The sequence below is a fragment of the Planococcus citri genome, chromosome 4, assembly GCF_950023065.1.
Source record: "Planococcus citri chromosome 4, ihPlaCitr1.1, whole genome shotgun sequence".
NCBI lineage: Eukaryota > Metazoa > Arthropoda > Insecta > Hemiptera > Pseudococcidae > Planococcus > Planococcus citri.
In genome coordinates, this window is record NC_088680.1 from 21891767 (window position 1) to 21918710 (window position 26944).

Consider the following 26944-nt stretch of genomic DNA (forward strand, 5'->3'; position numbering starts at 1 on the left):
CATACCCTTGTTGAGCTAATTTTATCAATATTGGATCCGGAATAGCGTAATGACTCGTCGATGGAAATGGAAATACTGCTAATATTTTATAACTTGAGCTGATGTTCAAGCAACTCGATACGATTAAAAAAATCACCAACAACATTATTACACTACTGTTCATCGCGCTGTCGAATTATGATAAACTTGATTCGAATTTGCACAAATTAATCGCATTCTTTCACTACAATGTTTCAATACTTAATCGATTCACAATCACTTAGATAACTAAACACAAAGAACTTCTGCCGATGTTAAATTATGCCAAAATATTTTAAAAATTTATCAGAAATATACCACATAGTACGAAATCTACAATTAAGTTGATAAGTTAGTCTTCAAAGACTTAATCTAACTTTTATCGGTATTTTCTCCAATTATTTCAAAAAAGTCCATTAAAAAAACACACACAGACGATAAAACTTTTTTTCTGTATCTTCATACTTAAAGTGAGGGAGAAAAATGAAGGATGATTCCGAATGATTTACGAAATAAAATATGTAGCTACCTACTGGTATCAAACTCTTCTTTATGCCAACAATCTGCTTTGCATTTTTTTACAATTAGACCTACCTATTAAAATTTTAAGGTCGATTTAGGCTTACTTCTATTTTATTTATTTAGTGTTTTTTTTTACATTGGAATTTGATATGCACCATTTAATACATATGATTTTTTTACATCAAAATAAACTTCCAACTCTGCAAAAAAAATTAATAAATCTAATTTCATCTCAAAAAGTGTCTAAAATCGCAACACAAAAAGTAATTTCAACGAACCAAAAGCACCCAATATTCTAAATTCCCATTACCAAAATAAAAAAACCTATTTTCTAACCTCAGGTACTACTTTAGCTGGTTTAATATGTATTCCACCAATATCCACAACTCCTGGAACCAACGGTATCGGCGCATTGATAGCCGAATTCGTACTCACAAATAACAAGCTCGTATTACGAACAAGATCTTCGACTCGAGGTGCTGACTTGAGATACTTATGAATGGTGATATTATCGTATCTAGACGTGTAATATTTATGCATAAGCAATGACAAGGAGTACACCAAGGTATTTCCAACCCTTTGGAAAAACGTCATTTTTGTCAAATACCCGGACAATAAATTAGGCACGTAAGCTGGGTTATCAGGATTACCCATTCTGTTCGACAACCAAGGAAACATTACATTCGGCACGAATGTGATCATAGGCACGTTGAATTTCCACCCATACATCAGCATCACGTCATGTACGAATGTTTCAGTGAAAAACAAATCGTATTTTTCGCTAGAGTCGAGCAATTCCATCAGAGGTTCGCATTTATCCAGCTTATTCAATATTACATCGGCGAAAAAAGGTAGGAAAACTTTCACAACCGGATTAGAAGCGACAAACGCAAGTACATCCATGGAAACCGCATCTATCTGCATGGAGAAACAATGCCCAATATCGATCTCCTGGTAATTCGGTATTTTCTCTATTTTGGGGTACGGGTTGTAAACGGTGACATTATGTCCAAGTTCGGCTAGTCTCACTAGTAAAGGATCGGCAATGGCGTAATGACTTTTCGATGGAAATGGTAAAACAGCGAGTATTTTATAACTCGAACTAACGTTAAATTGGCTCAAAAATACGAAAAAAGTAACTACGAACGATGCTAAATTAAAATTCACCATTGTGAGACCTCGCGACCAAATATGAAAATATCAACCAAGTACGATATCGTCATTACGAGCACTAACGACCCAGTGACAACCAACGTCTGGTTGTATTAAAAATACTAATGCAAATGATGGTTTAATTATACAGCAAGACCATTTTATTTAATTTTTTAAACCATTACTATAATATGGTAATGATAATGAAGCATTAGGTAGATACTATTTTACGAATCATTTTTAAAGTAAAGTTACCAAAAACAGCTGAAAATTCCTCCATGAGCATTACATATTAGGTGAAAATTGCAACATATTGAATAATTTTAGCTAGGTGCTCAAAAGAATCAATCATCGTCGAGTGCACATACTCGTCAGTGGATTAAGCGCTCAAGTGGTCTTCTTTTAATGGAAATTAAACGTGACAGAGTAAGCACACTTGAGGGAATTAATGTCTTGATGACAATATTATGCAATAATTTAGAGCAGAAATGCGTTTAATTTTGCACACATAAAGCCGAATGAAATTTTCTAAAATATGATACGTACGAGGTATCATGACTAGTAGACAAATTCGCAGCAATTAAAGAACGAAATATGTGAAATATTTAATTTTTTGGAAGGAGAAGGGAGGGCCAAAGCACAAAAAATTGCAATTAATATTTTTTCAGATCAAATTTATTTGAATTTTCAAGTTAAAATAATTCGATTTTTCAGGTTAAAATTATTCAATTTTTCAAAAAAAAACCGTGAACCAAATACCTAGTTAGGGTAAAATAAAACTAAAATGTAACAAAAAAAAGGATGATTTTAGCAAAAAATCGAGACAGAAGAGGGAAGAGAAACAGGACTGTCTTTCACTTTAATGGATGATTTTACTTTAGAACCCATTCTGTGGATCTGAACTCTGCAGATTTCCCAAACATTAAGAAATTCGTCTTGAAATGCCGGAAAACAAAGTTTTGAAATTGAAAAATTGTCACACGTTCTGATTTTTTCTCCACTCATCAGGAACTAATGTTTTGAAAAAAATATCTCACCACGATTTATACATTTGATGATCTACCCCCCCCCCCCCGCGATTTATTTTAATCTCAGACTGTAACTCCTTTCTCATTTCTGCAAGGAGGGAAACTGGATTTAGAAATTTGGCGACAACCAACAGATTTATTTTAAATTGACAAAGTAGGTATCAGAACCATTTAGTAGGTAGGTAGGTAGGTAGGTAGGTAGTGAAAAAAAATATTGATTAAAAAAATAAGCATCGCATGTAAAAGAAGAATAAAAGCAGGTCTTTTAACAGGACTTTTTTTCCAGTATTTCAATTTGAGAAATAGGACAGATTACGTAAGGTAATAATGTAGGTACCTATTTATTTTTCAGTCGAAAATTTCTACTTTAGAAAAAACTAGAAAAAATGCAAAAAAAATCAAAATTCTGAAACAAAAAGATGAAATATATCTAACAGGACTTTTAGCAGGAAATTTTTTCAAGTATTTCTAGAGGAGGAGAGAGGATTAAAAATTGAATTAAACGGATTAGGTACTCAAAATTCTAAACGAATATACAACTAATTAGAATATTCAAATTTTTTTTAGAAAAATTATTGAAGCAGAACTTACTTTTTTTTGCAATTTTGGAGAAAAAGCTATAAGCTTTCACAGCTTATTTTTCTTTTCTAAAAAAAGTATCAATTTTAAAATTCGAGAATAATTCTAATTTCAGGTGCCCAATTAAAAATGAATTAAAAAATAGTTACCTATACCTACGCATATGAAAAATTTTATTAAATTTAGAAAATGTAAACATTCATTTTTTTGCACAAAAAGTAAGATTTTTTTCCCCAATTTCAATTTTACCAAAAAACAGAATTTTTGTGGCTTTTTCAAAAAGCAGGACTTTTTACAAGGTTCGGAAAAAATCGCTGCAAAAAAACGTGTCTATTTGCAAGTTTGGCTAAAAAGCAAGTCTTTCTGGCAGTTTTGGTTTTAAAAAATCAGAGTAGCAGGACATTTATAAATACTGAGCAAAAATTCAGAGTTCAACTGCAGAAAAAAAATCAAGACATCTTGACGAAAACAAGAACTGTGCAAGATTATCACGAGTATTAAAGACACCCTGTTTTTTAAAAATGATCAGAAGTTTTCATTCAAGAGTCTAAAATGTAGAGCTGAGTAGATCCTAATTCTTTCGATGATATTCAAGTTCAACAAATCAGTTGGAAATGTCCATCCCTTCTTCCCACACAAACTCAAAATTATGAGAGTAGGTCTTAGGTCTAGGTACGGTAGTAGGTAGGTACCTATTACTCTCATTCAAATTTTGAGCAGATTTTTCACCTATTATATTAAGTACTCTGTGGCGAAATATGTAAAATGTGAATGATAAAGTTGATTCAATTCCAAACATTCTCATTCCATATAGAATCCCTAATAATACACAGTAACCTAAGACTTACCTTACCCACTATAAATGTTTTTAGGATGAAAATTCGTAACTCACCTGAAACAGAAAAATGGAAAAAATCGTTATTATCATGCAAATTTTCTAAAATACATATGTACATAAATTTTAAGTTATTCTTCATTTCAATCGAACGTGGATCAATAGGCACATATGTACCTATTTGCATAATATTTATTCGGTATGATATTACGATTAGATACATCGGTCAATTATTTTGTAGTAGGTACATAATTTCTTTTGACATGGATATGTTTCTAAGTAGAACGGGAAGGGGGAGGGTCAGAGTGAAATATGTGATAAAAATTAGAATTATTAATCATTGATTTTTTTTTCAATTTCAAGAGAAAAAATTATGATATCACTTTGTGCAATTTTTTCAATTTAAAAACATTTACCTCGTTTAAAAAATTCATCTATAGTACCTACTTAATCTCTTTTTTTCAATCTTTTCAATCGAGGTTTCTTTTTTCAGAAAAATCCTTGGCTAAATTTTTTTTAAAAATCCAAGTCGTAGTTCTAAATCTTCCACTGCATTTTCCTTGTCCCTGCCCACACCTCAATTTTTCCAATCTTATTTCTTTGAGTACCGAAAAAGAAATGCTTATCAGCAAGTTTTACTTCAGTTTCGATTGAATTTTTGAAAGCTGCATTAGATCCGAATTTTCGTCATTTTGTCTGACATTCGAAACCTTGAGAAAAATCTGGATGAGTTCCTGACGACATGTCTGCCTTTTAGGAAGAAAATTGGAAAATTCTCGAAATTGACACATCAGGGTGTCTAACAAAATCTGAAAACTAAAAAGAAGGACTTTGGAAGGACCTTGGAAGGACCTTCTGGAAGGACATTTTTAAAATTAAAAATGCGCCTACTGACCCCCCCCCCTCATTCATTTTTACAAAATTGGCAAAAAAAACTTCGAAAATTTTTAAAAGTAACAAAAAAATTAATAACATTCGAAATAGACCTGATAAATTTCTTGTCAAATGACTACCAAATCCAAAAAACAAAATTTCGTACTTTTTTCATATCCCTAGCTTACTTTTTAGACATCAAAATTGAGTAAGGGAAACTACTTTGTTGAGAAATTTTAATATCAGGTATGGTACTCAAATTTTTCTTAAACAAATAACTTTAGCAACCAAAAAGTAATCAAAAAAGTAAGTGACTAAAAAAATGTTTAATGTAATAAAAAGGAGGTGAGTAAAACACTTTCCACACAAAACATTATACATTTCATTTTCAGAGGTGTGACGAAACGATGCGTGCTGGGAGATGGAGATGGAGAGGGGGTGAGACTGAGACATTCTTCCAATTTTTCTCGCTATATTTTTCCAATTGTTTACTCCAACACCCCCCCCCCTCGCACCAAGATTTTTTCCAAACAATTGGCCAGATGTGGTTCGAAACATTTTTTTAAAAGAAAAGTTAGAAACAAAAATGTCGAATAAAAAATTTATTTGAATTTTTCATTGATTGGATTATGTTTTTGGAATTTCTTGAGGAGTGTATTTTTCCATTCTAGGAAAAGTTTGAAAATTTTCGTAGCAGAATTGCAATCTGTCCGAGCGAAGCGAGGGTGAAATCTGAGAAAAATTGATAATTCAAAACGTAAAACATCATTTTTTATGCAAAAAGTTGATTTTCATAGCTTCAAAATTTACAAATTTTTAAAGTTTTCAGAAAATTTCATAAGTATTTATCATAGCTAAAAACATGAATAAATGCCCGAGCGAAGCGAGGGCAAAAACTTTCGAAAATTCACAATTCCTGAGTAGTAAAACAGCATTATTTTTGATTTGAGGAGTCATATTTTTCTACCCTTTAACTTTGGTCAGAAAAAAGAGAAGAAAAATGATCTTGCCCGAGCGAAGCGAGGGCGAAAGCTGTGGAAAATTTATACAATATGAGACGTAAGAGAAAACCATTCCTAATTTTTATTAAGTGACAGAATTATTAGAAAATTCGGAAAAAAGAAGGACCTTCGGGCAAAAAGAAGGACTTTTGAAGGACTTTTTGAAAAAGAAGGACCAATAGGCAAAAAGAAGGACTTTTACTGACCTGGAAGGACCGGAAGGACCGTTAGACACCCTGCACATGGATTGATTTTCTTTTCAGAAAAAGAGTTTATACTAATTTTTTCACGCCTTCTATTTATTTCAGTTTTAGACTGCCTCTAAATTTACTTCCAAGAGGGGATGCAACACTTCATAACAAGGTTCAGCTTTTTGAACATCTTAGCTCACAATCAAGTAGGTACTAAAGTACCTACATATTTTCTTCACGAAAATGAACACGAAAAAAACTACGAAAAATCGTTGTCCATTACTTCAAGGTCATGGATAAAACATGTACTGAGATATTAATTACTTCGAAAACTTCTCTATTTTTATCCACTGAAGGACATCTTTTTCACGTACTTAGTAGGTACAATAAATGCTAATATTGCATCACGAAAAAAATTCAAAAATCATCTAAATTGGTCGAGTGTACCTACCCATGTAAATTTCTAGGTAGTTAGAGGTACCTAACCTACACTGTATGTCTACTAGACATACATTTCAACCAGTTCTCGATCGAAACGCGAATATGTACCTATTTCAAAAAAAAGATGACGAAATTCCCAACAAAATAAGTATCACCATAATTTCACATAAAACACCACTCGATGACTCAAAACCAACCTTAGGAAGAGGTTTCGCAGGTTTAATGTGTATTCCACCGATATCGACGACCGCGGGAACCATCGGCATAGGAGAATTGATCACCGAGTTGGCTCCAATAAATAACAAACTCGTATTCTTGATCAAATCATCTACAGGAGGAGCAGATTCATAAACACTATGAATAATTGTATCATCATTTTTGGAAGTCCTTAGAGGATAGAGGATCATGGAAAGACCATACAACACCGTATTCTGCACCCTTTGGAAAAAACTCATCTCTCCCACGAACCCAGATAATATATTAGGCACGTAGGCAGGATTATCAGGATTACCCATCCGGCTCGCTAACCAAGGAAACATCACGTTTGGTATATAAGTGATGACAGGAACTTTGAATTTTGCAGCGTACATTAGCATAGCATCGCTTACGAACGTCTCGGTGAAAAAAAGATCGTATTTTTCGGTCGAGTTCAATAATTGCAAAAGAGGATCGCAAGTTGGAATATTATTATTTTGAAGATTAATGAACAGGAAAGCCAGACAGCTGAATGGACTGGAAGCCATTGATGCCATATCATCCATAGTTATTGTATCGATATTGACTGGTAACTTCATACATGATGCAATATCAATCTCTTTGTAATTGGGTATCTTGTTCTTCTTCGGGTACGGATTGTAGACAGTGACGTCATGTCCGAGTTCGGCTAATTTGACGAGCAGAGGATCGAGTACAGCGTAATGGCTTTTCGATGGAACAGGCAAAACAGCTAGAATTTTGTAGCACGAACCAACGCAAAAGTAACTCAAAAAAACCGAAAAAATTGCCAACAACATGATCGAAGCTCAACACGAAACCGAACAAAAACCCATAAAAAATACGACTGTGTCTTCGAATTGTCACAAACAGGGAAACTAACCAATTCGAAGTGAATTTCAGCACTACATAAATTGTTTCCCAGAAATCCTAATTACACAAGCCTACCATCATCGAGTGGACCTTCTTAAAAATTACAATGACCAAGCGAAACTTGATACGAAAATTATTGAGATACAGGCATCAAATCAACACGAATATTAAAAAATTGGCACGCGATGACCTTCACTTCTCATCGTAGTAATTTATAGGAAAGCAAACAAAAGAATCAACGTTACATTCCACACTAACCTTAGGCAGAGATTTAGCTGGTTTAATGTGTATTCCTCCGATATCGACGACACCGGGAACCAAAGGTATGGGCCCATTGATGACCGAATTTGAGGCTGTGAACAGTAAACTAGTATTCCCAATGATATCTTCCATCGGTGGAACTGATTTGAAATACTTTTGGACTATTTCGTTATCGTTTCTGGTGGTGAGATATTTATACAAAGTATTCGATAGAACATACAGGACGGTATTCCAAGTCCTTTCCAGAAAGCTCATTTTCTCCAAATATCCCGAGATGATATTCGGCACATAGGCAGGATTATCAGGATTACCCATCCTGCTGGATAACCAAGGCAGCATGACATTTGGTATAACAGTAATTAAAGGTGCATCGAACTTGCTCGCGAATGCTGTGGTCACATCTGTGATGAAAGTTTCAGTCAGCACAGCGTCGTATTTCTCGTCCGAGTTCAACAATTCCATAAAAGGTTTACAATTTTCGAAATCGTGAAATTTAGGTGTAAAGAAAAATAAAATGATTAGATTGTTCAACGAATTCGAAGCCATCGAAGCCATGAAATCCACAGTGAGAACTTCTTTTGGTGGAGCGAAACAGGGTCCGATATCGAAATTTCTGTAATTCGGGATTTTCTCCTTTTTGGGGAACGGGCTATAGACGGTGACTTCATGTCCCAGCTCGGCCAATCTCACGAGTATAGGATCAGGTATAGCGTAATGACTTATAGACGGAAATGGCATAACAGCCAGTATTTTGTAACATGATCCGAAGCTAAAGTAGCTCAAAAACACTAGAAAAACTGCCACCAGCATGGTGATAAATTGGTAAACTTCGAATAATTACACTACGTAAAATCTCGTCGGATGTAATAACTTCCCGGCACATTCATTCATACGCAACGAAACACCACACAATGCACACCGAGAGAACTACACTGTAATACTGGCGAATGAAGGAATGATTAGCACGCCTACTAAACGACTAGTATATAATGTACAACAATGCTGTGCTCTTACAACTTGATGTGGAGGCCTGTGGTCTGGTTTCCAACCATGTGTTTAGAGCTAAAATTAAAAATACGAGTAAGTGAGGGTATTGTTTATACACTCGTGACGCGAATACTCGAATAATCATCTAGAAGTTGTCTATCATTCGTTATGAAACGAGTCAAAATAAATAGCCGGCCGGTATTTATTTTAAAAATCACTCGAAAATTTTGCTGATTTTTTCATGTATGTAGCTCTACCTCTACCTATCAAACCGTAGTAAGTACGATATTGAAATAGGTACCTAGTACCTACTCGTTCTTGGAAATTATTGCTCATGAAGAACAATGAAACTACAGAAAATTATTTTCATTTACTGTCACTTTAAATTCTTGAATCATATACTTTCAACATTTCCCAATAAAACGTAATACTTAGGTAAAGTGATGCAAGAAATTCTTTCTTCGCAAATCCATTATTATTGGCCCAACACTTGAAAAATCTTAATTTTTAAGCTTCTTTCATCATTCTTTCATTTTCTTGATTCGTTCCCTGCATTTTCGATAAGATTGTTGACACATTCAATTCCTGTCAGAATTAATTCGATTCGAAAAAATCTTAAGTAGGTATTCAAATCTCCAAAGATTTTGAGAATTTTGTTTACATTTTGTAGCCTATATTTTCATTTCAACAAAAATTTATAAATATTTGTATTTCAACAAGAAAAAATCCAAGTTCATATTCAACTTCGAAAACTGCTCAGTTGATTTTATAACCCAATGATAAATACGAGTAGGTTGTCATCAAAATAGAAACACTTCGTAGAATTTTCGTACAAATTTTCAAAAATGTGACAGAATGTTTGACATAGATATTTTCAGAAACTTATAAATGTGATGGGACGCAAATCATGCATTGGAGAATCATCGTCTTGGAAATTTTGGAGAGACCCCCCCCCCCTTTCCCACCACCAAGAGCACAAAAAATACGCATGGCAAACTAACGAGAAATGATTGACCAATTATTAATAACAAATTACCAACCAGCAATTCAACAAAAGCTACAAGTAATACGCCAAAAATTACCAGAAATACTAACATCTTGGGTCTTTTGGAGGGGGGGGGGATATTCATAGTTACCATTACCAGTAATTCACCGAAGTTAGTAATGCCAAGTCATTTACCAAAAAACTACCAATAATCAACTAGAAAATCAGTAATTTACCAAAAATTACCAAAAGGTAATTTACCAAAAATTACCAGTGTGTAATTAATTTTCAAAAAAATACCATCAAGTAAGTAATTTACAAAAAATTATAGACACTGTACCTGGGGGAAGACAACGAACTAGCGGCCATATTGGCCGAATTATGTGTTTCATGCCAATTTATCCCGCTGGGTGCTTTTGGCTGCGCTGGTGTCGAATTCTTGAACGAAGTACCATGCGAAGTACAGCGCGCTGCGCGCGCAGCCAAGAGCATCCAACTACTATCACTACCATCCCTCTTCCCCGTTGCTTGCAAACTGAAGTATAGCGCAGCCAAAAGCACCCAGCGGGAGAAATTGGCATGACACAAGATTTTACTACCGTCCCTTTTCCCCGTTGCCTGCAGTTCGGTGTCTTACCCGGAGGGCACAGGTACAGTGTCTATACAAAAAATTAACAAATGGTGATTACCAAAAATTATCAACTGGTAATTACCAAAACTTATCAACTGGTAATTACCAAAAATTTTCAACTGGTAATTACCAAAAATTACTAAAAGGTAATTTATTAAAAATAATCTGTGTGTATTTGTGTAATTTACCAAAAATTACCAGCGCTTGATCTATCAAAAAATACCAGCAGATATTTTACCGAAAATTACCAGCAGGTATTTTACCAAAAAATACCAAAACGTCATTCACCAAAAATTACCAACAGGTAATTTACCAAAAATTACCAACAGGTGATTTACCAACAATTACCAACAGGTAATTACCAGCAGGTTTTTTACCAAAATTACTAACAGGTAATTTACCAAAAATTACCAATAGGTGATTTATCTAATTCCAAAAAATATCTACCAAATAGTAATTACCAAAAAGTATCAATAGTAATTACCAAAAAATACCAAATTAAAATCGCTAAAAATTACCAAAAAATGGTAATTACTAAAAATTATCAAAAAATAAAGAATTACCAAAATTTAATTTACAAAAAATTACTAATAGTAGGTAATCTACTAAAAATTACCTGTGTGTAATTTACCAAAAACTAGCAGCAGATAATTAACCAAAAATTGCCAGCGTGTAATTTAACAAAAATTTCACCAGATAATTGACCAAATATCACCAGCAAGTATTTTACCAAAAATCACCAACAGGTAATTCACCAAAAATTGCAAATAGGTTACTTACCACAAATTACCCTAGGGTAATTAGGCAAACATTACCGGTGTGTAAAATTATTAAATGGTAATTACCAAAAATTACCAAAAGGTAATTTAGTGAACATTACCCGTGTGTAATTTACCAAAAAATTATCAGCAGGTAATTTACTAAAGAATTACCAATAGGTAATTTACCAAAAACTACCAATAAGTAATTTACCAAAAATTACCAATAGGTAATTTACCAAAATCAAAAATTACCAATAGGTAATTCACTAAAAAAATTACTACAATGCAATGTACCAAAAAATTACCAGTAATACCAAAAAATTCTAGCAATTTACCAAAAAAAAAAAAAAAACCCATTGGTAATTTACTGAATATTACCAGTATTTCGTCAAAAAGCCAGTTAGGTAGGTAGGTAGGTAGGTAGGTATAAGTAAGTACCAAAAATTACCATAATTTACCAGAAGTTACCAGTTTACTCACAGAAAATTGACAGTAATTTTATCAAAAATGACTTGAAATTCATCAAAGATTCAGGTATAATTAATCAAAAATTGGCGGTAAGTTATCAAAAATCGACTTTCATTCACTGAACACTTCTGCTAATTCACGAAAAATTCCCACAATTTACCAAAAGTTACGTAGTACAAGTTGTCGACCAACAATTACCAGTAAATTACCAAAATGTTATCAATAGAAACTACAGTCGGCAGGCTTGTTTTTCCAACTGTTCAAAAGTCTGACAGGGTATCTGAGATCATTTCATAAACTTGACAGTATTTTTCCAAATGTCATAGGTCTAATATCATGAGTTCATTTTGTTTTTTGTTTTTTTTTACTAATTCTCGGAAGACAAGTCATGCTTGAAAGTTTACTTCATCAGAAATTGGTCATTTTTTTCAAGTTTTCAAAAAGTGGGATCAATCAACCAGAACCATAATAGGTACCTAGTAGGTACTGGAAAAAAGTCATTAATGTGACGATTTAATAAATTTTTGAGGGTGGGTTGGGAGAAGAATTATATTTTTACATGCATTTCTTCTTTAAAGGAGAGATGTTCTTTATCGAGAATAACAGAGCTCTATTTTGAAAAAAAAAAAAAAAGGAAAAAAGTCGTAACGAGCATTTTCAAACGTTTTCCAACAAAGTTACCTACTTATAGGTATTTCTTTAGTACGACTATTCTATCAATTTTTAGGATGGAGGAGCGGTAGGGGGAGGGGGGAATCAAGAACAGAAGCTTGTCGGTTATATTGAACAAGTCATCAAGTTTTAGCTTTATCAGGCAGGTCACTTGTACTTGTACGTATGTTCAACATCTTTTTCTGACGTTTTAAACACATCAGTCACCTAATCCTTCATTTTTTTAATGTTTTTTTTTTTCAACTCATCAATTTGGTCACTTTATTGTCTTTTTATTCCAACAGGTAGGTAAATCTAAATATTTATTATTTTTCACGCTCCAATAATTTTCACGAATTCTTGAATTTGTTTAATTTTGGGTCACGAAAAAAGCAAGAGCTACACCAGGGTTTCCAAATTCTTCTGGAGGCAAACGATCATAATTTTTTTAACGATAAAAATGCTTAAAAATTATTCGAATTTGAAATGCTCAACCAACACAGAAAAAATACTTATTCAACGACTAGATCAGCACTAACCTTCGGTACAGGCTTGGCAGATTTAATATGTATCCCTCCAATATCAACAACTCCTGGAACGAACGGAATAGGAGAATTCATCACCGAGTTGGTGCTCACAAATAACAAACTGACATTCCGAATCATTTCATCGACAGGAGGAGCTGATTTGAAAACACTCCTAATAGTGGCCTGGTCACCAGTCGAAATATAATATTTATGAAGCAATACACACAGCATATGCAGGGCGGTATTTTTCACTCTCTCGAAGTACGACATTTTCGCCGTGTAACCCGATTGCAAATTAGGAATATAAGATGGATTATTAGGATTACCCATCCTATTCGATAACCAAGGAAACATATTGTTGCTAATAAAAGCGATCGAAGGCGTTTGCAATTTGGTCGCGAACATCAACATAACATCAACGACAAATGTCTCGGTTAAAAGCACATCGTATTTTTCGTTCGAGTCGAATAATTCCATCAAAGGTTCGCAGTTCTTGATTTCATCGTACTTGGGCACGAACAGAATTAAAGAAAGAAGATTCAAAATGAAATTCGAGCTCCATGAAAACATAAAATCCACTGTGAGTATTTCTGGAGTTCCAGGGAAACATGGGCCGATATCGATTTCGTTGTAATTCGGTATTTTATCCTGTTTTGGAAACGGATTGTAAACTGTAACGTTATGTCCGAGTTCGGCTAGTCTCACAAGTAAAGGATCTGGTATTGCGTAATGACTTTTGGAGGGGAATGGTAAAAATGCTAATATTTTATAACACGAGCCAGCACTAAAATAAGTCAAAAATATTAAAAAAAACTGCCGCAAGCATTATTACAAAAATGTCACATACTTACCTAGGTATACGACAAAAAAAAAATACGAACGACGTTCATTCGCTAAACAATTACCAATGAAACTAATTTCTGAACAGTTGTTAAAGCACGACTATACCACTATCAAAAAGTACATTGGGAAATAATAAATAATAATGGACAATTTTTTACACTTTGCTTATCTCTCAGTTGGAGTATTGATAAAATTGTACATTTCAAGTAAGTATTATTTTTACTATACCCACCCATAGATATGTACCTATTTAGGTCGTTGATAAGCTCAAACTGCGTACGTAAAATATGAATAAGTGCGAAAGTAATAATTTCGAAGGTGCGTAAATTGCGTTATACTGGAACTTTTTCAAAAAAATAAATTTTAGGGGACCCCCCCCCCAATAAGGACCTTGGAGGGGCCCAATTGTAAATCTAATTTCATATTCGTGTTCAGTGGGTTCGATTCATAAGATAACGACACCTATATTACCAATCCTTCTTTGCCCTCAAATTGGGAGAAAGGGTACCTATAAACAGCCAATGGGCCCAAAATGAGGTTTTCAAAAAAAATTTTTCGTGGTTGTACTATTCTTAGAGGCCTAATGATCCACCTGAAGAAGTAATTTGAAAAAATTCCCAAAAATAGTACCTACTCATTCAAACATCTTTTTAGAAAAAAAAAATGTGTGTCGGAATTAGGATTGACGATATGGTAGTTTCAAATTTTCTCTAGTCAATATCTGCCCCCTAGTAGAGGCCAAAAAATTTTGAAAAAATTCAAGGTCACTCATGTATCCTTTTTTTTATTTTGGGTCGAATCAAAATTTCAATCTTCTACAAAATCAACCCATTAATTTTCCAGTTTCTTAAATATTTTCCAGCAGAAATCATTTCTTCACCAGAAAAAAAAGTTGAAAAAATTGACAATCAAATCAATGGATTTTGTAGACAAAAAAAAATGAGTCCTCAAAAGGACAAAAATACAGTTCACTAACCTGTGGCAGAGGCTTAACCGATCCAATATGTATTCCTCCAATATCAACAACATTGGGAACCAGCGGTATTGGAGGGCTATTAATCACCGAATTCGTGCTGATAAATAATAAGCTCGTGTTTCGTACCATTTCCTCAACAGGAGGTGCTGATTCAAATACACTTTTGATAGTACCCTCATCAATCTTCCAAACGAAATATTTATAAGTAAGCAAGGCGAGAACGTAATGTATTGTATTTTCGAGTCTATTGAAAAACGTCATTCTGGCAGTACATCCCAAATGAGGATGAGGAACATAGGCTGGATTATCAGGATTACCCATCCTGTTCGATAACCAAGGCAGCATAATATTCGGTACGACTGTGATCAATGGTATTTGAAATTTCGCCGAGTACATCAACATGATATCACTCAAGAAAGATTCGGTTAAAAATAAATCGTATTTTTCGTTCGAGTCGAGTAATTCCATCAAAGGTTGGCAGTTTTTGATTTCATCGTATCTGGGCACAACAAAGATCATACCAACAAGATCTGCTATCAGATTTGAACCTGTCGAAGACATACGATCCATCGTGAGTGATTCTGGCATCCCAGGAAAGCATGGTCCGATATCGATCTCGTTGTAATTAGATAGTATTTTGTTTTTCTTTGGGAACTGATTGTAAACTGTAACTTCATGTCCGAGCTCAGCTAATCTCACTAGTAAAGGATCGGGTATAGCGTAATGACTGTTCGAAGGAAATGGCAGAATTGCCAATATTTTATGACACGAGCCAGCACTAAAATAACTCGAAAGGATTAAAACGATTGTTCCCAACATGATTGTCACTTATATGTAATGAAACCGAAAACGAGAGAGAAGCAACTGAACTACAAAACGACGTTTAGTCTTATTACAATCATCATAGCAACTAATCTCTACAAAGTTACCGTAAAACTGGTTTGAGTTACAATGTTTTACATACTTACATTTGCCATGTAGGTATCAGTTTAGTTCAATATTGAACTTGAACTTCGATAGGTAGGTAATACTAGGTATATTGATATGAAATTGATATGGTAACGCAGAGATAGAGAGAGAAAGAGAAAAGATAAAAATGTGTGAAAGAATACGAATAATGTATAATTGTGAGATATACCTAGTAGTTTTCTGGTAGTAAGTAGTCGTAGTCCTGGTGACTCCCATCAATAGAGAGGACGAATTAAGTATTCATAAAATATCGGATACACAAATACGATGTCGTATAAGTAGTATAAGTTCAAAGTTGTCTTTAAATTAATGGACAATATTTTTTTGTAAACTTTTGTTTTGTACTTACATAACAAGTTTATAAAAACTTTTAAATTGAAATTATAATTTTTTTAAATGTCAAAAATTGTGGAGATGGAAAAACGTTGCATCCAAAAATTGAATACAGAACTCAGGATCATCAAAAACACACCGAAAGACATCACTGATAACACACTATCTTGATTTTTGGATAAAATTAACTAGGTATTAAGGAGAGATGGAGAAATGTCTTGAGGTCATTTGAAAGCATTTTATCCTCGATTCTTCTTGAATAGAAAGTTCTGAGGGTCACAAAGGGATTAGAAATCTTGTATCCAGAAAAAAAGGTCATTATTCGAACTTGGTGGCATCAACGAAAATATTATATAAAATATGTATTTACTTAGGTACTTTTACGTATTTTAGATTTATTTTGATAAAAAATGAGAGAGAGTCTGCTACTTTCCCGAATGAAAATCATTTCTATAGTCCAAGAATTTTGATCCCAAAAATGCCCAAAATTAGGTCACGATTTTTGAGATTTTTATTGAAAAAATATCTGAAAACCTATCGAAAAATGGATTACAACTTGACTAAAAAAAAAACTGTGTAGATAGGTAGGTAGGTATATTATTTCAACGAAATTATTTTTCAACATTTTTGAAGAATTTTTTCATTGGCTATGATTTTTGGAAATTTTGAAAAAGTGTAAGAAAAAAATCACCAAAAAAAAAAAAAAAACTTTTGAACTAAACTTGATGTAAAAAAAATTAATAATACCTACATACAAAACGTTTCAAATGAGAGCTGGGATTTTTATGCAGAAATATGATAAAAATATGAAATATTTTATGCAATTTTTTCACCCAAAATATGCAAAAACTATGCAAAAATTTCAGTTTTGAGTGACGTATCTCTGAAAAAAAATTTTCAAGCTAAGAAACATGTAAACTGGTAATTCAAAACAAAATGAACCCAGAGATCAAAAAATACATTTTTAAAAAAAAAAATAGGCAAACCTAGTCATTTATAAATTCATAAAATATTATTTCAGGAAAAAATTTTCATGATGATATTTCAGCAGTGTTGCAATTTTTTGAAAAAGAAAGGCTTTAAAATATCAATTTTTGCAAAATTTTCGTAAATATTCAAAAAAAAATATACTAGAGAATGCTCAAATAAATATACAGAAATGTGCAGGTTTTCCCCTTAAAATATTTATGTTCAAATAGGCAATTTGATATGAAACATGCAAAATGATATTGGGCTCATTCGTCAGGAATATTCATGATTCGTGGAGATCTTATCAAATTATCCTTTTTTCTAGTCCATATAGAAAAATACGCAAAGCATAAAAATCTCAGCTCTACTGATGATGCAATTCGATATGACTCATTGACAAAATAGTGATGAACATTTTTAATTTTAATCAAAAAAGTGCACTTATGTAATATGTATACTACATACCTACTCCCTAATTTTCAGCATAAGAGGGAAATTTTTGGCCAATTTTTGAGAAAGAAGTCAAACTTTGGACCTTTTTGCAGAAAAGCGAAAATTTTTGGCAAATTTTTACCAAACAAGTGAAACAATATGGCAATTTTATCAAATGGAAAAGCCTTGGCTTTTCACCAATTTTTGGCAAGACAGCTAAACTTTATGGCAGTTTTTAGCAAAAAAAATGAGAGTTTGGCATTGGCAATAATTTATAGAAGAAAATGAAAATTTCCCTTCATTTTTAAGTTGAAAAGAGACATTTTTTAGCAATTTTTTTAGAAAAGCGAACAGAGATGCTTTTTATCAATTTAAAAAAAACGATACTTTTTTAGATCTTTTTCTAAAAAAAAATAATAATAAAAAAATATGTAGGTACTTCTTAGGCAGCTTTTAGTGAAAAAGAAAATTCACAAGTGGGGAGTCCCTCCTTCCGAAATTCAGTTTTTTTTTTTAAATGTTTGCTGATGGTAAAAAGTTGTAATTTTTGAAGCATTTTTGCACTCTTGTTTTACTGAGGAAGATGCCGATTATACATGCCAGTGTCTATAGCTTGTTCTAAAATTTCAAAAAAAAAAACTTGAAAATTTTTCAAAATTTTGGGTCCTTACTTCACTTTGGCAGTATCACTTTATTTTTTCAAACTTGATTTTGCCTTCCCCCTCACCCAAAAAAATCAGATGACAAAATTACAATTTTTCGCCCAAAAAATACAACTTTTAGCAATAATAGTCTTGGCAAAAAACGAGACTTTTCAGCCAATTTGGTAAACGATGGGACTTTTTGAAATTTTTGGCAGAAAGCAAGACTTGAACGATTTTTTTAAAAGTAATTTCAGAAACTAAAATTTTGAAAAAGTAACCAAAAGTTACTTTTAGTAGTAACTGGTTAGGTCTTAAAAAGTGGGTAACCGAGTACGAGGCCCATAGAATCCTCAAAGTGGTCTAAGTCAACACAGAATCTCAAATAACATAAAAATAGGGCAATTCTTCCCAAAGCTGATTGGGTAGGAGTCAGGGAGAAAAAACCAAGATTTTCTCGAACATTCCTTTCCCCAAGGACCCATTTACATCTTCTGAGTCATTTTCTAACTTTGATCAAAGAGATTACTAAAAACCATCACTAACCTGAGGCAAAGGTTTAGCTTCTCCTATGTGTATCCCTCCAATATCAACGACTCCAGGAACTAACGGAATAGGAGGCGAATTGATCACCGAATTCGTGCTGATAAATAACAAACTCGTATTTCGAACCATTTCCTCGACAGAAGGTGCTGATTTAAACACTTTTACAATTCCAATTTCATCGATCCTCCATACATAATATTTATGAGCGAGTATCGCTAAAACATACATGATTGTATTCTCAACTCTCTCGAAAAAACTCATTTTCGGCATAAAACCAAGATGTGATAAAGGAACACATGCTGGATTATCCGGAATACCCATTCTGCTTGAAAGCCATGGCAGAATTGTATTCGGTACCACTGTGATTAGAGGTATTTGAAATTTAGCCGCGTACATCACCGTCACATCAGGCACGAAAGTTTCGGTTAAAAACACGTCGTATTTTTCGGTCGAGTTAAATAATTCCAGTAAAGTTTTGCACTTCTCGATTTCTTCGAATTTGGGCGTGAAACGAATCAGAAGAAAAAGATTTGCAAATGCGTTTGTACTCAGAGATGACATGAATTCCATATCGCGATTGTCTGGAATTCCACTGAAACATGGTCCGATATCGACGTCCTTATAATTCGGTAATTTATTCTTCTTGGGAAATGGACTGTAGACTGTGACGTCATGTCCAAGCTCAGCTAGTCTCACAAGTAAAGGATCAGGTATGGCGTAATGACTGTTCGAAGGAAATGGTAAAATTGCAAGTATTTTATAACACGAGCCGGCACTAAAATAACTCACAAACACTAAGAAAATTGCCACCAGCATGATTTACCACTGAGAAAAACACTGAATAATTTTTTTTTTTCGAACTGACGACGTTTACTCTTACTACGGTCATCGAAGCAACTGTTATACCAACCGAAAAACTTGTTTGTAACAGATCATATTAAATCCTCGATCAGATGACTTTTAAACATACGAGTAAAATGCACACGATGCGTAGTATTTGTATATAAAGTAATTTATGAATGAATTTGGAGGTGTTTGGACAAAAAGTCAAGGCGAACTAGGTGACTATTTATAAAAGAATGGTATTTTCTCTCATTTTAAAATACGAGCACATGCTTCTATTACATAACTTAAGTGATGTCTATCTGCAAGATTCTATAACCTTTTAAATATCTAAAGCAACTGAAAAAGTCCTATATGTAATTCATAATTGTCTAATAAATCAAATTTTTGTACATCAGAACCATAACTAACCTTAGGCAGAAGTTTATTCACTCCAATGTGTATCCCTCCGATATCAACAACAGCTGGAACCAAAGGTATCGGAGGATTAATAGCCAAGTTTGTGGTCACAAATAACAAGCTTGTGTTCTGCACCTCATCCTTATTAGGGGAAGTCGACTCGAATACACTTCTCTTATAATACTCGTGAAAGAATAAGCTTGAAACATACAAAATTGTATTACGAAGTCGACAAAAAAAGCTCAGCTTTCCAGCACAATCCAACTGAACGAAAGGTACATAAGATGGGTTATTCGGATTACCCATTTTGTTCGATAACCAAGGCAGCATCACATTCGGTATCACCAAAATCAACGGTGCTTGTAATTTAGCAGCGTAGATCGACATCACATCAGCCATAAAAACCTCGGTTAAAAGCACATCGTATTTTTCAGTCGAGTTGCACAATTCCGCAACCGGTTCGCAGTTTTTGACCGCACCGAATTTAGAAGTAAAGTAGGATAAAATGAAGAAATTTTTGAATGGATTTGAAGCCAACGATGACATGAACTGTAAGCTTAATACATCGTCTGATGCTCCAGGGAAACAATAACCGATATCGATCTCTTTATAGTTCGGCATTTTAGTCTGTTTCGGAAACGGATTGTAAACTGTGACGTCATGCCCAAGTTCAGCCAATTTTACAAGAAGAGGATCAGGTATGGCGTAGTGGCTTTTCGATGGAAATGGTAGAACGGCTAGTATTTTTGAACACGAAGATAAACTGAAAAGGCTCAAAAATATCAAAAAAATTGTAATCAACATGATTCCGAAATAATACTGACACAGGGTAACCGAATTACTAAACGAGATCGCGACTTCTTTTCACCGAATTATCCATGTACTGGTAACTTTTATTGCAAAAAATTGTCAAGACTGTGTTTCGTTATCTTATCTAATTGAAATGTGAAAATTACACTCACAATTATCTGCACAGAGCAGAGCTTCCTAATCAGGGGCGGATGGGCAACAGGGGGAACCGGGAAAAATCCCGGTAAAAATTGGATTTCGGCGCTAATTTTTACGCTAATTTTGGCTCGAATTCGGCGCCGCAGCAGCGCCGAAATTGTAGCTCTGATATGAAAGAATGAAAGAAAAATATTATTTTTTACTTCTTGAAACACAAATTTTCAAAAGCTTTCGCCCTCGCTTCGCTCGGGCTTGTTTTATTTTCTTTTTCGAAATCATAGATGAAAATTTCTGAAAAAAAAAATCAAGTTGTAAAGCAGAAAAATAAATTTTCATCCTCACATCAAAAAACATCGTTTTTATGCCTCTCCTCGAAGTACAAATTTGCAAGAGCTTTCGCCCTCGCTCGAGCTTGTTTTCTTTTTTTTTCAAAATTACGTAACTTCCTAAAAAAAAATCATTTCTAATTCTAAAATTTAAAAACCAAAAAATGAACTCCTTGCATTTAAAAAATCTCGTTTTTAGGCATCTCAAAATAAAAATTTTCAAAAGCCATCGCCCTCGCTTAGCTTGGGCCAATTTGTTTGTCATGCTCCAGAATTTGCACGTTTAGCAACAAAAATAACATTTTTTCACACCTTTTAAGTTTGAATTTTCTAAAATTTTCGCCCTCGCTCCGCTCGGGCAAAATGTTCACCCTTTCATGCCTCTTTTATTCAACTTAGGTATTTGGCTCAATTTTGTGTAGGTGCAAGTACATTATTTTTTAGTTATAAAACTCTAATTTTTTCAAAATTTTGTTTATCCTTTTACGAATACATGCTTAGGTTGACTAAATTCAGAATACAAATTTTAATTTAATTCAGTAAACAAATCTAATACATATACCTACTAATTTCAACTTCGTCAAATTGTTCCATTTTTAAAAAAATCACCAACTTTTTGCGTTTTTTTCCCCCTCAAAAGTTGATCAATTTATTTGTAATTTTTATAGCCCCCTCAAAATGACCACATTGGCTAAAATATTCAAGGTAAAAAAATTCAAAAAAAAGCACACATGATTTCATTCCTTTGTTACCACCCCCCCTCCAATCATCGCCCTCAAAAAACTAGTGTCGCACCGGCGCCAAATCCCGGTAACTTTAAAGTGCCCCATCCGCCCCTGTTCCTAATCGTAAAATAATTTATGGCCAATGAAAAAAGCATGTACAAGGAGAAAAATTATGAAGCAAAAGCAACTTTTCAAGTTTCGTAGCACCTTCAATAAAATTTGTAGGAATCCCCCCCCCCACCGTTTGAAAAAATATGTAGTGAAGGAAAAGTACATTTTTATTTTTTCAAGATTACATATCGACTAGAAAAATTGATCATGATCGATCATCGATTAATCGAACCTCGAAAATCGATTCATTTGCGATTTTAGATTCTATATAATCGATCATGTTCGACATAAGAACCGATTTTAACCTTTCAAATAATATACTCTACATCAAAGATTGGTCATGATCGAAATTCGATTAATCGAATTGCAAAAATTGATTTATTTGCGACTTTCGATATCATATTATCGATCATGTTCGAAATAAAAATCGATTCCAACCTTCATGATATCGTACTTCTACTTAAGTAGATCAAAAAATTGATAATGATCGAAATTCGAATAATCGAACTGCGAAAATCGATTTATTTGCGATTTTAGATTCCATATTGTCGATCATGTTCACAATAAAAATCGATTTTAACCTTTATGACATCGTACTTCTACCTAAGTAGATCAAAAAATTGATAATGATCGAAATTCGAATAATCGAACTGCGAAAATCGATTTATTTGCGATTTTAGATTCCACGTTGCAATATGTTCAAAATGAAAAATCAATTTTAGCCTTTAAAATAAGTATACTTCTTCTTGATAGAAAATTGATCAAGATGATAACTCGATTAATCGAATTGCAAAAATCGATTCATTTGCGATTTTCGATTCCCATGATCGATTGATCGACCATGTTCGAAATGGAAATCAATTTCATCCTTTACATTTTATAATGTCGTACATCAATGTAGATCAAATAATTTACTATGGTCGAAATTCGATTAATCAAACCACCAAAAATCGATTTATTTGCGACTTTCGACTCGATATTTTCGATCATGTTCGAAATGGAAAATCAGGCTCGGCCTTCAAAATACACCCACATCTATATTAAAAATTGATCATGATCAAAATTCGATTAATCGAACCACAAAAATCGATTTATTTGCGATTTTCGATTTTGTATGATCGATCACGTTCGAAATAGAAATCAGTTCAGCATTCAAAACATTGTCCTTCTGAAGTACATAAAAAATTGATCATCATCGAATTTGCATTAATCGAAAGACAAAAGTCGATTTATTTTCAATTTTCGCCCGTATGAAAAAAAAACCAGTCATCACCACTGGTAAAAAGTACCAGTGGTATTTCCGACACCACTACCACTACCACTACACTAATAACCAGTGGTAGTGGTAGTTGTAGTTGCTGCAGGATGTACATATTTTGAACTGAAAATCAATTAAAATAAATATTTTACACGGCAGTACAGTCATTGTTTCTTATAGTAGACCCTTCTAGGTCAAAGAATTCAACTCCCAAAAATTTTGAAAACCAAAAAAAATTTCCACCTGGGGTGGGACTCGAACCTGGGACCTCACGCTTCGTAGTCACCTATATTTCCTACTAGGCTACTGGGGAAGTTGAAAGAGTAGGTGTTTTAAGGATTTATATGCACTTTTCAGCACTCTGGACTTGAAAAATTCCAAGTATGATGATTTTACAAAATACAGGGTGGGCCAAAAGAAACTCACTAATTTCAAACGCGTCGCAAAGATAAACTATACGGTTTTCAGAGTTGGCTACACTGCGAGGTGATTCTCTAGACTTGGCCATTTAAGATGAACTCTTATTTTTTGACTAAACACAACTTGAATGCCCTCCACGCCGGAATTTACATTGTACCTGCCGATTTCAAAAATTTGTAAGTGGGAAAATTTCTTGAAAATTGTTAATCACTTTAGCTTTCCGCATTTACCGGACGAACCGTACGTCCTAGCGAAAATCTGATGACATTAATCTGAAAGAGAATTAAATTCTCTACAATTTCGTTAACAGAAAATTTTCTTAGGACGCTTAGTTACGAAATTGGACGTCTTTGAAGTTGGAGTACCAGTTTTACTCTAACTTCAAAGACGTCCAGTTTCGAAACTAAGCGTCCTATGAAAATTTCTTGTTAACGAAATTGTAGAGAATTTAATTCTCTTTCAGATCAATGCCATCAGATTTTCGCTAGGACGTACGGTTCGTCCGATAAATGCGGAAAACTAAAGAGACTAAAAATTTCCACAAATTTTCCTGTTGTCAATTTTTATCCCTTGTTTTGCGGTGCACACTTTTCTCATTTTCTCCGCTTCTCGGAACCGTAGAAGGTCAAACTAACGCTCATTTTGTAGAGGAAGAATAGGAGTACAATTCTGTCTACTTACTTTTATTCATAAAACCCAATCATTTCCCTTTTTCACGCGTTTGCTTTGGAAATTCCATAAAAGTGGTAAAATAATTACCAGAAAATACGCTTAATCAGCAAACTCACGATGTTTTGCGTACCAACAAACCAAGGTAATTAACCAACTATATCCGACAAAATGGCCAAGTCTGGAGAATCACCTCGCAGTGTAGCCAACTCTGAAAACCTTATAGTTTGTCTTTGCGACGCGTTTGAAATTAGTGAGTTTCTTTTGGCCCACCCTGTACAAACTACGGATATATAATCAAGTTTTTAGTATGTTCGTACTTCTAAGTCCGTCGCATTATAGGGAAGGCAACAACACACAGTCAACCTTATCGGACTACTGCGCGGTGTATGAGGCGAAAATTGTTGCACTGTGTAAAACCGGTTTTTCAACGTTATGTGCATCGACGTTGCCAGTTCGCTACCATTGAGGACCAATGGGACCAACCTCTTCAATCTTCATTCATCATTTCTTTATTCTTTTGAAATGGATTGGATATTATATTGTTTCGTATTAATTCTTTTATGGAATGGGTTTCTTCCGGAGTTGAATGTAGAATGTAGACGAGACGAAAAATGTTGCCAAAGGGTGGTGAATGCTTGGTACATAGTTCTGAAGGTTGACTCCGAAATTAATCCGTATTTTGCTTTAGCTCAAGAGCCATCTGGAGGACCCTGACATTTTTTTAGACCAAAGTATAATAAAGGAAATTTTATCTTTTTTCTAGTAGTAGTAGTAGTATGATTTTTTTAAATATTCACATACAAGATCATATCCAAAAACATCAAATTTTAGTGAAAAAGTATTTAGGAACAAAAGCCAAAACGTTGCAAATTTTGCAATTGATTAAATTCAATATTATTCTGTAAATTCATAGCGACAACCGTATTATTTTATTGCACCATATTGAGTATAGAGAATAACATTTCCTTTTCATTAGTGCAACAATTTTTCAAATCCCCACAATCCCACATTCGATGGACGGAAGTAAATTACTTTGTTTCGAGAAAAATTTCATCTACATATAAAAAAGAGAAAAAAAATCGAAAATCGCGCGGATTCGGCAGTCGACTCGTATTGCCACTAGCACACTGTAGCGTTTCTAGCTCGCTTCTCGGAGAATATGAAGGCGAAAAATGTTGCCGGTGGTGTATGTGTCGTAGTCCGCAAGGTTGACTCTGACTTTATCTGCATTTTACTCAGAATCCATCTCGGCGACCATATTATTTTTTGCACTACATTTTAGAAAATTTCATCCTCTTTGCAATGATGCAATCATTTTGCAAATCCACATCAGTTATCACTTTCAAAAAAGCGCTTTTCCTGATGAGAAATTATACTGAGAACCAAGCCTTTTTTCATACACTGAAAACTTGACAAGCATTAAGTTGTATAATTGGAGAGTCTGTAATTTTTATAAAATACCATTTCAGAAAATAAGTATGACGATATATTCGATGGCCGCAAATTATTTTGTTTCGAGAAAAAATTTCAGCAATAAAAAAGTGAACAATGATCAAAAATGTCGCGGGTACGGCAGTCGATTATTGCCACTAGCACACCACGGCGTTTCTTGCTCATCGCTCGGAGAATATGAAGGCGAAAAATGTTGCAAACGGTGTATCTGTAGTAGTCCGGTAGGTTGACTCTTGAACTTTGAAGCGTTAGAACTTTTAAACCAGATCGGGGACCCCCGTGTTTGATGGCGTCATTTTGTGCAGAAATTTATCCTCTTTCCAATGATATGAATTTTTTTGAAATCCGCATAGTTTTTCATCGAGAATATTGCAGTTTTGCGAGTTGAGAAAGGTGATTTTGGGCTATTTTAAACTTTGACGCCTCAGAACTTTTAAACTAGATCGAGGACCTCCATGTTTTATTGCAACATTTTGTCCAGAATTTTATCAGCTTTTCAATGATATGAAATTTTTTGAAATCCTCATAATTTTTCATTAATAAATAGCATTTTTACGAGGGGGAAACGGTTGAAAATGAGCAAAATGGCCGTTATTTTGAATAAAATTACCCAAAATTTATTTTTGAAGGTACTGTATGGTAGAAAAGTTTCAGCCCCACACAATGATACCAAAATGAAAAAAATCCACCAAGTAGTTCCCTCGGAAATGCAATTTTTCCATTTCAGCGTTGCATTTTTCATCAAAAACTTAAACTTGAAATAAGTAGCTTAATTATTTGGATCACTTTTTTGTCAACTTTATACTTTGACAAATCAGAACTTTTGAACCAAGTCGACGACCCCCTTATTTTATGGCATTATTTTGTAGAGATTTTTGTGCTCTTTCTAATTATGTAAAATTTTTTCAAATCCTCGAAATTTTTCATAGAAAAATTCGCAATTTTGCCTGTTTTCATCCACTTTTACCGCGTAAAACTGCAATTTACTCGATGAAAAACTATGAGGATTCCAAAAAATTTTATATCATCGGAAAGCTGATAAAGTTCTGCACAAAATGACACCGTAAAAAGTTTGGGTCCGCGA

The 26944-nt window shown here is 33.8% G+C and overlaps 1 protein-coding gene across 29 annotated transcripts in view; it reads right to left on the reverse strand.

The window, feature by feature from the left end:
- The window catches only part of LOC135844663 (UDP-glycosyltransferase UGT5-like), a 448533-nt gene that overhangs the window by 196577 nt on the left and 225012 nt on the right, over nucleotides 1-26944 (reverse strand). The window contains exon 1 of one of the 29 annotated variants that reach the window (XM_065362958.1): nucleotides 14817-15697. The exons of 25 other annotated variants lie outside the window; for them this stretch is intronic. In XM_065362958.1, coding sequence (XP_065219030.1) covers nucleotides 14817-15635 — 819 coding nt within the window. In that variant the 5' untranslated portion in view covers nucleotides 15636-15697. Of the gene's footprint in view, nucleotides 1-876; nucleotides 1726-6837; nucleotides 7673-7984; nucleotides 8952-14816; nucleotides 15698-26944 lie in introns of those variants that run through there. 3 more of the 29 variants (XM_065362966.1, XM_065362963.1, XM_065362938.1) reach the window with 3 other exon arrangements.